Genomic DNA, 18,277 nt, shown 5'->3' with positions numbered 1-18,277 from the left:
AATTCTTCCAAAGCAATACAAAAAAACCCATTTTTTCCAAATACATTTTGCAAAGCCTGCAAAACCTTAGTAAATTCAATCCAGTTCTGTACTTCAAAAAACTCACCACAAATAAATTTATATCAGGTACACAAAGAAATTTCAATTATTTGGAAAGTTGTCAAAAAAAAAAAACAAACAGACATGACCAATAAAATTACAACAATAGATTTCTTTTAAAACTTGATAGAATTTAGCAACCATCTTAATAAAAATTCTAAGAATAACAGCTAGAGTAATATGTGCCAAGCATTGTTTTAAGTGCCTTACACAAGTGAACTAATATTATCCTAAACATCCCTATAAGGCAGCTCCGGATTAGAGATGGAAGAACTGTGACACAAGGAAGCCAAGTGACTTGCCCAGGATCACACACCTAAGAAAGTATGCAGTCAGGATTGAACCTAGAGTTCTAAGCACAAATTCTGCGTCCTTAACTATGATACCACATTGCTTCTTCAAAAAATGGGAATAGAAGGAAACTTCCTACATACAGTAGAACATATATCAGACCAACAATGAAGTAACAGTAGTGAGACATCCAGAAATACATGCAGAAGGCAATGAGGTGTTTGTATGTGATATCCTATGATGAAATGCCACTTTCATATTTAGAAGCCTCTGGTCTGGTTGGGGAAAGGAAGAGGGAGACTATACCCAATTTAAGAAAGATTCAATAGAATTGTTTTTAAAAAATTATTTATTAACAACTACTATGTGAAAATTATTATCTATATGCTAAAAGAAATAGATACCATACCCAACCTCAAAGAGCCTACAATAAGTTGGGATGAATGTAAACACATATGCATTAAGTTGAGAATTTACACAGCAATTTAGCAACAGTTGCACATTGTAGCACCAGCTAATTCAAAGCACTGAGGTCATATAAACAGAAGTTTAAGAAGAATGAAGAAGCATTTGAAGAAATCAATCTTCCAGAGATGAGATGGATCTGGAAAGTTCTGAGGGACACAGATCTGCCAACAGGAAGAGAATGTTTTCTGGGTAGGGAACACAAACGATGAGGGTCTAGATCAGAGTAGAAGTTTAAAAAGTAAGAGGGCCACAGCCAAGAGAAAAAAATCAGAGTCTTAGAGAATGCCTTTATGTAAATAGTGAAAGAGAGGTCAAACAGAATAAGGAAAGTATAATCTCTATCCTTGAGAAGCAGTCTGATTAGGATGCATAACTAAGAAATTAAATACATTTTTAAACAGGAGGGACAGAAAGAGAGAGAGAGGGGAGGAGGGAGGGAGGGAAGAACGAAAGGAAGGAGGGAAGGAGGGCAGGAAGGAAGGAAGGAAAGAAGGAAGGAAGGAAGGAAGGAAGGAAGGAAGGAAGGAAGGAAGGAAGAAGGAAAGAAGGAAAGAGGAAAGGAAGGAAGAAAAGAGGGAAGGAAGGAAACAGAAACCCTACAAGTATATGAAATGTGCAGTCCTTACTTCCCCAATAGTGGGGAAGGACTGTACTGTTACTCCCTCTCCCAACTCTATGACCCAGCAGACATCATTTAGGGAATGGTCCACTTTGATTATGTGTTCCAAGAGGAGAACAGGTTGAGCATACTTCTTATAAAAAAAACTTAATTCAAAGATCCTTGCTCTCTGTCTTGGGAACTTATGCCTTATGAAACTGACCGAGTCAGAACTGAGTGCTTCTCTCCAGTGTGAGTTCGCTGGTGGTGATTAAAAGTGGAACGCTGACTGAAGGCTTTCCCACACTCAATGCATTCATAGGGTTTCTCACCAGTATGAACTCTTTGGTGCACGATGAGTTGTGAGCTGTCACTAAAAGCTTTCCCACAGTCATTGCATTTATAGGGTTTCTCCCCAGTGTGAGTTCTCTGATGTACCATGAGACTGGAGCTGTAACTGAAGACCTTCCCACACTCATTACATTCGTAAGGTTTCTCGCCAGTGTGAATTCTCTGGTGTATAATGAGGTGTGAGTTTTGATTGAAGGATTTTCCACACTCATTACATTTATAGGGCTTTTCACCTGTGTGAAGTCTCTGATGTCGAATGAGACATTTACTCAGGCTGAATGCCTTACCACACTCACTACATTCAAAAGGTTTTTCTCCAGTATGAATTCGCTCATGGTCAACAAGTTGAGAGTTCTGACTAAAAGCTTTCCCACACTCCTTACATTTGTAAGGTTTTTCCCCAGTATGGAGGCTTTGATGTCGAATAAGACATTTATTCCGACTGAAGGCCCTGCCACATTCAATACACTCATAAGGCTTCTCCCCAGTATGGATTCTCTGATGGTCTATAAGATTTCTATTAGAACAGAAAGCTTTCTCACACTCGCTACACTTGTAGGGTTTCTTACCAGTGTGAAGTACCTGATGTCGGACGAGACTTTTATTCCTAATGAAGGTCTCCCCACATTCATTGCATTCATACGGTTTCTCCCCTGTATGGGTTCTCTGGTGATCAATGAGTTGGGAACTCTGAGTAAAGGCTTTTCCACATTTGTTACATTTATATGGTTTCTCCCCATTGTGGAGTCGCTGGTGTTGAATGAGGTGGGAGCTGTGCCGATAGGTCTTCCCACACTTGCTGCATTCATAGGGCTTTTCCCCTGTGTGGATTCTGAGATGAACTATGAGCTGAGAAGTCTGCCTGAAGGTCTTACCACACTCATTACACTCATAGGGTTTCTCTCCAGTGTGGATTCTCTGATGGCCAATAAGGTGCGAACTCCGATTAAAAGTTTTGCCACATTCATCACATTGATAGAATTTCTGTGCCTCCAGAACTCCTTGATGTTCTGCAGGGCTGGAGGACACATCTGGACGTTCTTCAAGTTCCTTATATTCATCACATCCATCTTTGGTGGATTTATTTTTATCCTCACATGTTCTTTCCAAGAAACCGCTTTCCAGTCGGCTCCCTTCCTCATCTGAGGGCTGCACTTCTAGATTCTCTAAAGCATCTTTACAAACATCTGCCGCCTCTGGTCCCCCAGGAACCACCCCATAGAGGCCTCCTGATGTCCCATCAGTAGATGACTCTGATCCTTTAGAAATTTCCTGCTTTGGAGGCAACTCTGAACTCTCCACCCCAGACTCCCCTGCTGCCAAGAGAAAGAAGAAAACAGCTTTTACTCATTTCTTGTTCTATTAAGGAAACAGAATCATCAGGAGTCTATGCACCTGAAAAAAACTTCACATTATGGGTAAGAAGTGAGGTGACACATTGAGAACAGGACAGAAAATGAGAAACAGTTCAAATTTTTCTAATTACCAGAAAGACAAAGAGAGGGAAGATGGCTGTGGATGAAGAGCCATCAGGACAGACAGATGTTGAGTCAACACAGACAAGTGAGCAGGGTAACTGAAAGGCTACAGACCAGACGTAAAGCATGTTTGATCTTCCAGAAGTCACTTAGATGCTATGTCTCCTTAGTTGATTATAAACTCTAAGATCTTCTCCAACCATGACATTGTATGGTTCCATGATTCTCAGCAAAGATGTTGGGGAGAGTGTGATGGCAAATACCTCAAATCAAATATGAGAAACAGCGTGGGCAAAAATGAGAGTAGAAGGGAGATTTACATTATGAAGGTATGATTAGGAAAAAAGCGTAAAAAAGAAGTGCTGCTGGTATAACAGGAAAGTACCAAGATTTTGAGAAGCTATAGGTTCAGAAATGCTGGGCTAAGTACTGAAGGGAAGAATAGAGCTCGAAAAGATCGCCTAGATCCTGGAGCTCTGGACTGCTAGGAAACAGTACTGCACTCTTGTGAAAATTAAGAAGGGCATCAATTATTTTAAATATAAATCAAAATATGTCTTTGGCATCTTGATAATCTGGAATTATAAAAACTGAACAGTTGAATATGGTTTTTTGAATTCTAGAATTTTTTAATACCAAAGCTGGGAGAAGGCAGGGCAATCATACTGATAGCTAAACACAAAAATTTTGGTTCCTTTCAATCACATCTAAACCAAGGCTACAAATCATCATGCTACTTTAGTATGTGGAAGTTGCAGATTTCTGAATCCCTGACTCCTGAACTCACCCTCTCCAGAGTAGGCTACTGTCCCAGACTTGTCAATCACACAAGCTATCCTGACAACAGCACCTTCAAGGAAGCTGCCCTGCTCCAGTCTTTCCTGAAGCAGAAGCTAAGGCAACCATGCTGTGTGCAAAGTACGCAGCCCATCCCATGATGGACCACAGGTGACTGAACCAGGGCCAGGCAATACATCCAAGTGTACGTTTTCTGTAGATTAGACATCGGCCCCTGCTGTGGCCAGAGCCAAAGTTCTGCCCAAACAGACATGATATTTCACTGCTGAACCACCCTCGGAGTCCCTGTCTAAGGAAACTCGGAACAGGAAGTAGGGCAACGTGAAGGAAACTACAAGTAAAAGCTCGAGCTGAAATGATGCATTGAGAAAAGCCAAGCCACTAGGAGCCACAGCGAGCAGGAAGCGTGAGGTATAGAAAGTCTATCTAGTTCAATTCAGCTATGAGTGGCCAAAAGATTCAGAGTGAAAAGAACGAGTAGCAGTGGGAGGACAAAACAGATATGTGGGGAGCAGGCTGTGTGACATTCCCAGTACAAGGACGTGTAAACATTCGTTTCCTTATATTGCTCAGGCTCCCAGGTTCCCCAGTCTCAACAGGCCCTGCTTCTCCAAGTCTGGTCTAGCCAGTTGGTTTGTTCAGGGTTCCCACTCCTTTAGCCTTGTTGTGAGTAACATAGCTCATTACTTACGATAAGGTGAGCGGCTCTCTGTTCCTTACAACTACAGATTCTAACTAAACCACCCTACACTCTGGTTTCTCTTCAGATCGTATTAATCTTTTGGCTTTTACTAACTAAACCACCCTGGCTCAATCCATAATGAAGAGAAAGTTGATAACTGTTAAAGCTGGGTGATGGGCGCAAACAGGTTCATTATACTGTTCTCTCCACTTTGTGTATGTTTCCCATTTTTCATAATAAAAGGTCATCAAGAACAAGAATATAGCAAAGGGGATGTGAGGGATACAGAAGCAAAGGGGCTGGGGCTCAGAATCATTACCCAACGAGGCCATGCTGCGGTACGTTTCCGGCCTGATGTTCCGGTTCAGGCCTCTCCGACTCCGTGCTAGACCTCTGCCCTTCTTCTCAGTACAGTCCACAGACGGGAACCCATATGCTGCAGAGCCCTGGAATGACAAGCTTCTACTGCTCAGGGACATTCCCAGACTGAAGGGAAGTCATCACGGGTACCAAGAGCACAGGGTAAAGGCCCTGGTGGGCAAAGGGGTGGGAGAGGGACAAGCGGGGATGACACATCTAAAAGGACAAGTCCAAGGCACGAGAGAGTCCATGAACTCAGCAGGAGGGGCCAGCCCTGGGGAAGCCACAGGAGCAGTCTCACAATGACCAGTGCCCAGAGGTGAGCTCTACCTATTCCTGGGCCACAGACTCGGGAACTCCGGAAAGACAGAGAACCACGCTCACCTGGGGCCTGACCATCCGAAGCACAGGTGCCACTGCTTGGTCTCCTAACTGCCTTGCTCGGGGAAGGGCAGACACCCGGGAAGCACCATGAGCTGAGGGAGGAAAGAAAGCCATGAGTGGGACAAGGCCTGCCCTTGACTCCAATCAGGTCTGTATCCCAGTGAGTGGATTCAAGAGAACCCAGGCAGATTCACACACACTCACTCTCATGCCCCTTCCATACAGGTGTTGTCCTAACTATGCTGTGAATTTTCCACGGAGGACACAGTACGAGGTCCCGCTCATCAAACAAAACACTTCTCCCAACCCTCACCTTCAACCTCTCTGAAGGAAGCTATCTTCTGACCACTCTCTCCCATAGCTTCCCTACCATCAGCCTCACCTGATTTCCCCTCAGATCTCTGGCTTTCATTCCCTGGTTTCTCTTCCTTCTCCTGCCCTCTCGTTTGGTCACTCCAGGCGCTCAGGCCTCAGAGCTGCCTTTTTCTGTCTGTGAGACTCACTGACTGTCACTGCTCTAATGCGGCTCTCACAGTTCCTGGCTCTTCTCCACCAATCACAGGCTTCCAGTTGTCTACTGGACATTCCATGTGGTGTCCCACAGCACCTTAAGTTCAGTGTCTAAAATGCATGCTCTTACCACGTTCCTTTCTCGACTTCTCAAGTTCTGTCAATGACCCCAGACATTGGCCCAACTCCTCTGATTCCCCCCATCTCTCTGTTGCCTCCTGGATCCTTCCTTCACAATGTCTGTCGTATCTATCACTTTCCATTCCACTCCACCCCTCTCAGGCAGTAATTGCCTCACATCTACTGTCCTACACTAGTCTCTACTGAGGCTCCTGGCCACTGGTGTCCCCATTTGATCCACAGGGCTCACATGTAGCAGAGTAATCATCCTAAAATATTGTTTCTAACACACCATCCCCTGCCCCCCAAAACCTTCCTGGCCTCACCTCTAAGGTCCTGTACAAATAGACCTCAGGCTCCTAAATATACTCCTCCTTGACCCCACCTCAATGGGGTCCGAGGAACTCCCACTAAGAGTCTTTGCTTACATCCTCTGCTCTGGCACCTCCCACTTTTCTCTACCTTTTAAATTCCTCCCTGATCTTTCACTGCCTCCTGCCCTATGAGCATCCCCTACCCACTCTAGCTCACCATGAACAATATCCACACTGCTCATTTGTGACGGCATGAAACGCCTGGCCACAGATCTCACTCATACGTATCTTCTGAGGCTGCCTCTTCTTGCACTGTGGCTGACATTCTGCTAAGCAGGTGACAAGCTCTTTGAAAGCAGTGACGGTGTACTGCCTCTCTCTGGTCCCCAACAGTGCCTTTCCCATGACATGTGCTTAACAAAAATTTGCTAAACACACGAATGATTGAAGAATAAGCAAAAGGAACAAAGTCACTAGGGAAGGAAGACAGAGGGCAGGGCAATGAGGAATTTTAATAGGGTAGGAGATGGGGAGATGAAGGAAAGGAGACTCTAGAAGAGAGAAGGGAGGCATGACTTCAAGCCAGAATTGGAGAGGTGATACCAGAGTGCCCATTGGGGAGGTGGTGTGCCCCTGGGACACGAGGAGGCTCAAGGTGGGCTCCAGGGGCTGAACCCTCACTGAGGGGTAAGGTAGGAGGAGATTCCTCTGTTGCACCGAGGGTTGTCATCTCCTCCAAATGCATTTCCTGTTCCTGTGCTGGAGCTGAAACCTAGAGGCAAGGAAATACAATTGGGTTCAATAGAGCATCCTTGAAGGTCCAGAACCCAAAACCTCTAAGAAGCACCCCTAGAAAGAAAGCCAGGGTAGAAGAGCCAGAGTGTCTTTCCAGCCCCACCAGTGCAGCCCATTGGGGGGAAAACTGTCAAAGCGGGTCTGCCACTTGCAGTCCTACTGGCCATCCCTCTGCTGACCTTCCTGTTAGGAGCTTGAAGACCAGATAATATAAACTTCCACTTCAGTTTTTCAGACCCAAATTCACTTTAAGAACTATCCAGAAAAAGAGCCAGGAGAACAATTCAGTACACTCCCTAAGGCCTTAGCCAGCAGAAGAGACCAATCAGAAGTACCAAGAAAACGAAAAATGACAATTTGTGTCTGCCTATGTGTGCATAAATAATGCTTCTGAGGCAACATCCCAGAATAGTAGCTGACAAGCCTCAAAGGAGTTTTTCCAATTTCTCTCAGCAAAAGTGTCTCCTCTTCAGAACACCCACCCCTTACTGACAAAGCGAGGCTAATCACGCTCTCAAATTACCTGATTACATTTTCTATAGCGAGTATTAACCTTTATATGATCTGATTCATACCTTTATTATCCATTGTGCCCCCAATGAAATATAAGCTTTTTGAGGGTAAGAGCTTTGTCTGGATCACTAGCTCCTAGAACTACATTTGGCCCAACACTGGTGCTCAATTAATATTTGCTAACTGACATCCTCTCGATATTTTGCTAAAAGTTTTTAGGGTTATCTGCAAATTCAGTACTACCTTTCCCCAATAATTTATATTTAAAAAAGTCAAATAAAACGAGATAACTCGTCTTTAGAACCTTGAGAATACCTCAGAGCACAGACCTTTCATTTCTAACCATTGCTTACTGTCATCAAATTAGCTCCTCATAATCTCATGGTTACTATTTTTACCAGCATTTGCAGCATAAAACCTAAAACATTATCGAAATAAATCACATGTACAAGCTCACTTGCTCTGGCATGTACATAGCATGGCATACTGTAAAAATCACTGCTCCTTCAATAAACCATACTGGATTTGCCGGATTGGGTTACAGCTGCTAAAATGGAAGGGGACTCACTCCTTTAGTGTATATCTCTCCAGTGTAGTGTGGGACCAGGAGTCTGCCTGGGGTCTGTGGTTCCAGGCTCTCCCCTGGACAGTTCTTATAAATGAGAGTTACAGTTCTCCAATACAGCAGCTGTGGGCACTGGCAGAAAATAGCACTTAACTGCACTGTGACAACACAACCGTGTACTTCATCAGCAATTAAATCCTGGTACAGTTCTTATTATCTAGGACTCAAACAGGTTTCCTTTCCTCACAGGCATGGAATCCTCGTTCCAATTTTTAGTCTCAGATGGCACTCCACAGCAAGACACTAGAGGAAAGCTAGGGGCTTAGAATCAAATAAGCTGGAAAATCCTGGTTCCCACACTTGGTGGTATTCAGCAGTAACCTAACACTTTGGTCAAGTCTCATGGACAAAGGAAATGCTTACTAGCTCTGTAATCTTAGATGAGTCAATTAACCATTCTGTGCTGGCAGCACTTGTCAAATGGAGATAATGATTACTCTTTGCGTATTTTGTAAGCCTGCTAGGAACAGAAATAAGATACAGGGTATAAAAGCATTTTGTAAATTGCATGATTCCGCAGCCCAGCAGGGAGTACTCTATAATCCTCTCCAGCTCCAATGTGCACACATACACTGACTCTGATCTGCCTGATATTACTTAATTTCCTGGCAAACTGCCATGAAAAAGCTTGTTTATTCATTTAGCCATAAATACATTTTATGAGTCCATGCTCGAAGAGAGTCTTGTTCTCATGTCTTCATGTTGGAAGACTTAAGCTGACAATAGTGGCAGAATAAGAAATTGAGAGCCACTCCTTGGTTGGAGCCATGAGTGTTCAGCTGCCCTGACTGTCAACTATTAGTCTCTTGGGTTTGTGACTTAGTTACTTTTTTCTGAAGCTTCCTGGATAAAGAAGACTGAACTTTAATGGAGGGAGCATTCTCTTCTGCTTAAGCAAAAGAAGGTAGGAAACAGGAAAATTTGTCTTCCACCTTCCTCACTAAATGGCACTCTAAATACTTCAGCCACTTGTCTTTGCCCATGGTTGGGCATAGTTGCTCTCTAGATCTTAGCAATGGCTGATTTGTTCCTGTATGTTTACTTGTTTACTACTTTACAAAGTGATTCACAAGGAAATAATGGTTAACAATGGATTTAGTAACTCCAAATGGGCACTGGCTAGTTCACCTAGAAAAAGGTCTAGCCCTAGGACGCCCATCAACTGGAATTGATTCCCGAGATATGTAATCATTTTTTTAAATTAAATTTATTGGGGTGACAATTGTTAGTAAATTTACATAGATTTCAGGTGTACAATTCTGTATTACATTGTCTATAAATCCCATTGTGTGTTCACCACCCGTAATCATTTTTTTTAAAGAACTGAATAAAGTTATGTGATGAATACTCAGGAAATTTCATATACTGGTTTTTCCTGGTAAAGTGCAAAGGAATAAACATAGAAGGGACCCTAATACAGCCTGCTCAGTTACAATGGAGCAATTTGATTCATCTGGAGCAAATGACTTATCCATGTTGTGATGGTCTGGATTGATATGTCATTAGCACTCACCTAGGTGTTGCTGCGAAGGTATTTTGTACATGTGATTAAAATACATAATCAGTTTAATTTAAATAAAGGAGATTATCCTAGATAATCTGGATCGGACCGATTCAATCAGTTGCAAGGCCTAAAAATCAGAGCTGACAGTTCCATGAAGAAATTCTGCCTGTGGACAGAAGCTTCAGCCTGTGCCTGAGAGTTCCAGCCAGCCCTTCCTGACGGCCTGCCCTACAGATTTCAGATTTGCCTTGCCAGCTCCCACAATCATACAAACACTTTCTAGCAATAATAGAAATAAAAGTATTTGCATATTTATATATAATTTGCTAATGGTTTTTCTTTGGCTGAACCCTGACTGATACACACGGTCACCAAGCTAGTTAGCTCTGTTGCCCTAGAAGCCAGATTTCCCACTGTTACCACTCTCCAACGTTTCCTCTAATTTGAGTTACCTTGCTTTAAATTTCAGAGAATCCCAGGGAAATAGGAAGAACTGAATTTGGAATTAAATGTTACCTCTCATAAGGCAGAAATGTTACCTACAAGGAGGAAAGAGAGAACTGACTCTGAGAAGTCCGAGAGGAGTAAGAAGAACTTCTCAAGTGAGGGTCCATGTTATCAGCACACGAAGGTTTACTTCTCCCCGTCATGCCCCCCATTCAGACCAGGGTGCAGATCCTCTACCGGCCAGGAGTGGAGTGTGGATATCCACGCTGAAGCTGGGCTCACGAAACACTATTTCACGAAGTGATGCACAGAGCTTGGCTGTGAACTGCCGTTTTGTTTATGGTTTGGAGCACGAACTATTTCCCTTTCTCCATGGAACTGGCCCGGAATCCTAAGGGCAAACCAGCCTAGAGCCAAAGCAATGGAGAACACCTATTCCCAGGCTAAGCTAAGCACTAGAGAATGGTGCTAGATGCCATTCTAGACTCAGTGCTCACCTCTCCTGGTCCACCGAGGTGTCTCTGGAAATCCTCTACCGCAGCCACAGCCTGCTCGCCACTCTCAGGGTGATGCAGCTGCACCCAGGTCCGGAGCTCCGCAGGCAGGATGCTCAGGAACTGCTCCAGCACCAGCAGCTCCAGGATCTGCTCTTTGGTGTGCACCTCGGGCATGAGCCACCAGTGACAGAGCTCCCGGAGCCTGCTCAGCGCCTCTTGGGGCCCAGACATCTCATGGTAACATAACTGCCTGAAGTGCAGCCGGAAAATTTCACAGACAGGAGGGTGGCTCTTTTGGAGACTGCAGCCCTGCCCCCAGGTCTGGCTCCCCGGCTCCTGCTTCACAGTCAGGCACGGCTCCTGCTTCACAGTCAGGTGCTCCTCCTGCTTCTGGAGAACAGCAGCCCTCGGGATGAGGCCTAAAGTTCCCCTGCCTTGGGTGGCCATTGTGACCCCAAAGAACCTGTTCCTGAAGCAGTCTGTTTGATTAAAAGCAGTTTGTCCAATGATAATCTGTAATTCAGGTCTCAGGAGCTGTTTTTCAGAGTTGGGGGTGTGGGCAGATGAGAGTGTCACCTACAGAAACATCAAGAGAGAAATCAGAGGCCCTAAAGTGTTCAGCCCCAGACTGATGACAGAACCTCCACAGTTAAAAAGCAAAGCTCCAGGAAAAAAAAAGAACACAACCAGGGCAGTTTCTTTAAGCATCTCTCCAAGTGACTTCCCTTCTTAAACTTTCAGTGGCTCCCATCACCTACCGGATGGAACCTAAATATCTATGCCTAGCTTTCTCAGCCCTTCACACCTTAGGCCTCTGTTCTAGCCACACCCCCTATATCTCTCTCCCCATCCAGGTTAGAAAGACACCTATGAGCTCCACATGTGCGATATGCAAGGTGATCCAAAGGGTGCATAATACCAAATTGTTATTTAACTCGTATTTAGTGTATGTTTTAAAACGTGCATTAAATATATAAAAATAGTCCACATCTCTAATTTACAAATCAACCTATGTTGCAAGTGCAGGCTTAACACTCTTCTACTCGTTTCCACTGTGATAGAGATGCACAACAAAGAAAGTTTGGGACTAAAGCTCGAGAGACAAAGCTAGAACACTCTCTCCGTTTGGATATTCTTCTTCCTTTAAAGTTCTAACTCTTACTCATCTATCAAGACCCAAACAAATGCCATTTTCTCTTGAAGGCTTTCTTGACTGCCCCATGCAGGAAGAGAGCTGGAAAACTCCTTCTCTGTACCTCTCACTGTAACACTGTATTTTAACTAGTTTATACACAACTCGCCACTCACATCCTGCAAACTGCTGGATGGCCACCAACAGAAAGGAATCTGATGGAGTCAGAACATGCCAGACCTTTTCTACTAAATCCAGCTTCCCTAGAAAGCCTTTCGGATCTCTCTAGGCTTCAGTGTGGTTATTGCGTCAGCGAGCCCACACTATCTTTTTCCTTCTACGAAAGTACCTCTCACAGGGCGCTTGTGGTTTACATGGCAGCCTCTCCACTTCTTGGGAGGACTCAAAGGGCAGGCCTGGTTCCCAGTCATCTTTGCACATGTGTGTGTACATTGCATACAGAAAAATATATCTGGCAAACGAATAAATGTGGTTCACTTGGCTGACACTGAAGTGGGGGGAAAACTTTTATTCAGTTTATAGATGGTAAAAATCAGCCCCTCAGCGGTAGCTACAGCATCTGTGCTACGCTTCCAATTCACCATGCATCGTGGTAAGCTACGTCTCTCTAGGATGCTATTCCTTTAACAAGACAAAGGTGGACTTAAAAATAACCTGCAAACTCTGCCCTGAGATACCACACATGCGGGAAGGTCAGGCCATTTTCCTACTTCCTTTGCTGTTTCGAACGCTCGGCAGTTTAACTCCTCTGGATTTTTGCGTGTCCAACTCACACTCTACGTTTGAAATTCCGACAGCGTCTCACCCACTTCCGACGCTTCCTATTGTGTCTAGTGCAAGGCTGGGAACACAGCTTATTTACATTTCGCCTTCAACCAGGTTTCTGAGGCGCCGCTCACCTGGCCACGTCCGCCCTGTTCATCGCCGTACCCGCAGGTGTCCGGCTCCGCGCCAGGCACGGCTGGTCAGGGGAATGGGACAAAGAGAAGTCTCTGCACCGGGCGGCTTCCGAGCATCACAGGGACCGCGCCCGCTGGCCGGAGGCGCGAAGCGTGGGATCGGCCGTGGGCGGCGGTGGCTCCAGCCTTACGACCTCGGCCCCGACAGCGCCTCTCTCCCCGCCACCGGTCCTCCAACTGGGGCACCAAGGCGGCGATGTCGGGCCGACGGTCACCACCGCGGCCGGCAGAAGCGAAAACAATGGCCGAGCCGGAAGTGCGAGAAGCTTCACTTCCGGCCGCTCCAGGATCCCGGAAGTCTGGGTATCCAAGGCGGGCACGCGCGCCCCCGCACCTTGGATACCGGGAGGCACCCTGGGCGCCGGGCCAATTCGCCCTTGCGGCGGGGCCTCTGAGGCCTGAAGCCAGACCCTGCCGCTCTCAAGGTCTGGGCAACCAGACACACCCCACCTCTGCCCTTTCCCCTCTGGGTGGCCTTGGGAAAGATATTCAACTTCTGAGCCTTTTTTTCTCATCTGAAAAATTCAGGGCTATGAGCGCTGAAATGGGTAATATACATACCTGCCTGGCAAAAGGCTTGGCATATCCTGAGCATTCAGTCTGATATTATTAAATGATATGTGATGCCCAGAGCATTGCCAACCAATCTGAATCTCCATGAAGTGAGCCACAGGCATCTCCACCTTACTAATGAAGAAACATGCCCAAAGACTGATATTTTGGCCCATAGACATGGTTAACCTTTCCTAAAACAGCACCAGCACTTTGCTGTCCAAGGAGAGGCCCCAAAGGAGGGCCAAGGAGCTAATAAAAAATGCAAAGCTATGGGATAACATAATGTAGACGCAGTTGTCTAGTCTAGTATCTGGGAGGTAGGTGCCACCCAGCTGGACTTAACCTTGAAGAATGATTTGCACACAGAAGTAGAATGTGAACAGATCCTTGCCGCTAATATGACTGAGAGGCACAACCTTTGGGTTTAAAGGCCATGGGTGAAGGGTAAAGGATAAGATGAACCACTTTCCAATAGAGTTAACTATGTATTTTATGTATCTCGTAGCACAGCAGGTAGGTCCTTACAGGGTCCAAAGTAACATTTTCCTGGGCTGTCTAGGTATCAGCAATATCCCAAGTGTATTCTGGGCCTACCTCTGGACCTGACATCTGTCACTCATGTCTGCACAAGCCAGGACAGAAACAAAGGCATTAGAAGGCGACAGCAGAGTTTTCACAGCCTCAAAGGACATCTCTTAGACCAGTCTTTGCCCACTGAGCCTAATGAGTGACTTTCTGATAACAAGGTCACCCTCAACATTTGGAAACCTCACAGGGAGGTTCTGACTATCTGGTCCTATCCTCAGCCTGACATTGCCATTGAGTGTGTCCTATTGGTTCATTAAGGCCTCAGAGACTCAGGATTCTTGAGCAAGAAATCTCTCAAGGCCAACTCTGTCAGCTCTGGTTTTTAGGTTTCCCTGACCATGTGTTTTCTCACAGTTCTGGCTTTTGAGTCGCTTCTCTAGCCACCACCTTCCTATTTTACCGGTGGGGAAACCGGCTTACAGAGGGTTAGGAACAGAGGTCTCACGTCTCTCATTCCAGAGACCTTGTGCCTTTTTCTGAGCCAGTGTCTGTGATACTGAATCTCCTAAAGCACAGCTTTGGTCTTGGAAATCAACTCTACACTATTGGATGTAATTTTTCAGCTTCTAGGTATTGTTAGATCTCAGATTTGAAATCCAAATTACTCCAGAAGCATCTCAAATGTAGACTGTAATTTCCAGTCTGTGAGCAAGACAGACCCTGACTCTGCCACTTACCAGTTGGGATTTATGACCTCGGGCAAGATATGTATCCAGTGTGTCTTAAGTTTCTTTATTTGTGAAATGGGGGGGGGGCGGAAATCCATGAATCCATGCTTGTTTACCCCTCATACTTGGGAGCATTAAGTGAGGTAAGTTGTGAGCTTTGACATGTCCTGTTAAGCTCCATACAAACATCAAAGACATCTACACAAGAAACTCTTTGGGCTCTAGGAGGGAGACGGGAATAAGACTGGACCTTGGAAATGGAAAGGGCAAAGGACAGGTAAATACCCATAACTGTGACTAACAAAAGGCAGGATGTGACTCAACATAAGAGCAATTCAGGGAGCCAAGGGAGAGACTGAACTTGGGAGAAATCAGAGACAACCTTAAAGGGAACAGCATTGAGTTGGGCCTTGATGTAACATTTAGACATGTTGGGGATGAAGGGGAGAGCATTTATGACAGAGGGAACAACATGATCCACATTTGGGGGGAAGGGGTGTCATTATTTCAGTTCAGGCTATTTCCTATTAAACACTGTAGGGAATTAACAGAAAATAGTGATGCAATATCTAATTTAAATGTATAAAATCTGTGTGCCCCTAAGCCACCATAATGTCCCCCGATGATCTTCTTCTTCTGCTATGTTAGACAGTAGGTGATACTTGTATTTATTTCAATTGAGTAATGGGAAGAGAGCCAAAAAGAAGTCGAACCCTGATACTCCAGAGAATTTTTAAATTCCCTTCACATATGAGGCCCCAAGAATGCCTCCATCTGTCCTTGGAGCTCTTCCATGGCCAAGCCTGTGTCTATTGGAGTCTGCAGGCCCAGGTGGGTTGTGGTTGGCCTCGGTGTGCTCTGAGACTTCTACCGAGTAGCTCCAGGCTCAGCACTGGCACCAAACCAGAGTCTACATTAACCTGGTGATCACAACTCTTTCCACTCTGGTGACTCCCCGAGACCCTGCCTCACTCAACGCATGTACCACATGAGGCTTTATCAGTGGTTGAAACTTAAGGGAGCAGGCAGGTGGCAGAAGGCCTTGGGATGCCTGGCTTTTTGCAGAGCTACCCCAGGCCGGTACTGGTGTCAGCCATTCTCGGTTCGCAGTCTAGCCACTCTCATATGCCTCCAAGTTTAACACAGGCAGCAAACAACTGTGGATCACTTTGTGGCTCCTACCAGGTAGTCCCCAGCAGGTCACAGGCAGTAAGTGACCTGGGCCTGCACTGGAGCCCCTTCCAAGAAGTCCTAGAACAAGCATACCTAGAGGTTGGCTTCAGACCACAGCAGAGCACTGTCCAATTAGCCCCACAAGCAGCACACACAAAAGGCAGTCTCAACAGGCACCAGAGCTTGCTGGGGCAAATCCCACTCAGTGGAATATTGCTTGGCCATGGATGGGAATGCATTCTTGCCATCTTCCAGGGGCATGAATGGACTGGAGGGTATTGTGCTGAGTGAAGTGTCAGACGTAAGAAAACAGATGCAATGTGATTTCACTTATATGTAGAATTCAAAGAACCATATGAGGAAACAAACTCACAAATACAGAGAACATTCTGATGGTTGCCAGATGGGAGGAGGTTAGGGGGTGTGGGTGACAAAAAAGGACGAGATTAAGAAGTACAAATTGCTTTTTAAAAAGTAGTTATGGGGATGTAGGGTATAGCATAAGGAATATAGTCAATAATATTGTAATAACTATGTGTGGTGTCAGATGGGTACTAGATTTGTTGGGGTGATAGATAGGAGGGGGTTGGGAGGCAGGGTGAAAAAGGTGAAATGATTAAGAAGTACAAATTGGTAGTAATAAAATAGTCATGGGGATGTAAAGTAAAGCATAGGGAATATAGTCAATAATATGATAATAGCTATGTATGGTGCCGGGTGGGTACTAGGCTAGTCAGAAGGATCACTTCTTAAATTATAGAAATGTCTAACCACTATGCTGTACACCTGAAATTAATATAAAATAATATTAAATGTCAACTGTAATTGAAAAATTTTAAAAGGGGGATGGGGAATAAGAGTTCCAAATTTCCAGGTATAAAACAAAAAATCGTGGAATGTAATATACAGCATAGGGAATATAGTCAATAATATTGTGATAACATGGTATAGTGTCAGGTGGTTGCTGGACTTCTCATAGTGATCACTGCTTTAGGTATATAAATGTTGAATCACTATGGTGTACCCCTGAAACTAATATAATATTACATGTTAGCTATATTTTTAATAAAAATCTTTTTAAAAAATTATGCAGTAAGAGATACCATTGTCAGGGACTTGCTTTTATGGATTAGAACTGTGCATATGGCCACCCTTAGTTCTAAGATAACCTAAGAGAGGGAGTATTTGAGATTTCTCACCTCTATAGCAGCTCTATTCAATAAAACTTTCTGTGATGATGGAAATGTTCTATATTTGCTCTAATACAATAGCCACCAGCCACATGTGGTAACTGAACACATGAAATGTAGCTAGTATGATTGATAAAATGAATTTCTAATTTTCTTTGATCGAAATTAAATTTAAACAGCTATATATGGCTGGTGACTGCCATATTGCACAGCCAAAGCTCTATAATAAAGGCAGACAAGGAGAAAAGGGGGTGGAAAAGTTGTTGGGTGAGCCAACCTACAGTACCTGCCACAGGACTACTCTTACTTTCTTGAACTTTCTTCCTACCTTGACTTCAGTGATAACATATTGTCTCAGTTGTTTTTCTTTGACACACCCTTCTTGGTATGTAGCCTCAAACAATTACTGGGCTTTCCCAATGAACCAAACTCTTCTTCCATCTACCCTTTAAAGGTCCGTGTTCCCCAGGATTTTCCTGACATTTTCATCTCACTTTTCACACTTTCCCTCTCTAAGTGAGTTCACCTACTCATTGTGTCACCTGACTCCCACCAGTTGTTGACTTATAAATCTGAGTATGTACTACTATGCATATAAGAACTCCAGCTTCATATATCTGTCTCCCTATTTGTCTCTACATAATTGTCTCACAGGCACCCCAAACTCAACATGTCTCAAGTTGAATACCGTGTTTCCCCCAAAATAAGACCTAGTCGGACAATCAGCTTTAATGCATCTTTTGGAGCAAAAATTAATGTAAGACGTGGTATTTTATTATATATATATTTTTTATTTTATGTTATATTATACCCAGTCCTATAGTAAAATAAGACTGGGACTTATATTAATTTTTGCTCCAAAAGACTCATTAGAGCTGATTGTCCAGTTAGGTCTTATTTTCGGGGAAACACAGTAGTTACCAATGAAACAAATATTCGTTTTGCAACCACTGAATACCAGACATTGTAAGGGTTAAAGACACAAATAAGCTAGACATGGGTCCTTTTGGTCCCTGTAGTTTAGCAGGTGCAATAGGCATGTATTCTCTACTGAACTACCATTAACTGTCTTTATTTGGTTCCATCGTTCTCACCCAAGTACAGGATTTTTTTTTTTCCTTTCACATTGCCATCCCTCTAGATCAGCAATTCTCAAA

At 44.4% G+C, this 18,277-nt stretch overlaps 1 protein-coding gene across 1 annotated transcript; it reads right to left on the bottom strand.

Moving 5' to 3' along the window:
• Positions 1-198: 198 nt before the first annotated feature.
• Positions 199-13,218, bottom strand: LOC308507573 (zinc finger protein with KRAB and SCAN domains 7-like). Its single transcript, XM_081072750.1, has 6 exons — positions 12,887-13,218; positions 10,835-11,410; positions 7,057-7,225; positions 5,510-5,601; positions 5,085-5,211; positions 199-3,123 (listed from the first exon to the last, which is right to left on the bottom strand). The coding sequence occupies exons 2-6, from the start codon at positions 11,279-11,281 to the stop codon at positions 1,667-1,669; spliced, it is 2,292 nt and encodes a 763-aa protein (XP_080928876.1). The 5' UTR covers positions 11,282-11,410; positions 12,887-13,218; the 3' UTR covers positions 199-1,666.
• Between the last annotated feature and the right edge of the window lie 5,059 nt (positions 13,219-18,277).

Source organism: Rhinolophus hipposideros, assembly GCF_964194185.1.
Source record: "Rhinolophus hipposideros genome assembly, chromosome: 14".
NCBI classification, from domain to species: Eukaryota; Metazoa; Chordata; class Mammalia; order Chiroptera; family Rhinolophidae; genus Rhinolophus; species Rhinolophus hipposideros.
Note: the sequence above shows the minus strand (reverse complement) of the source record. Positions and strands in the feature narration are given on the sequence as shown.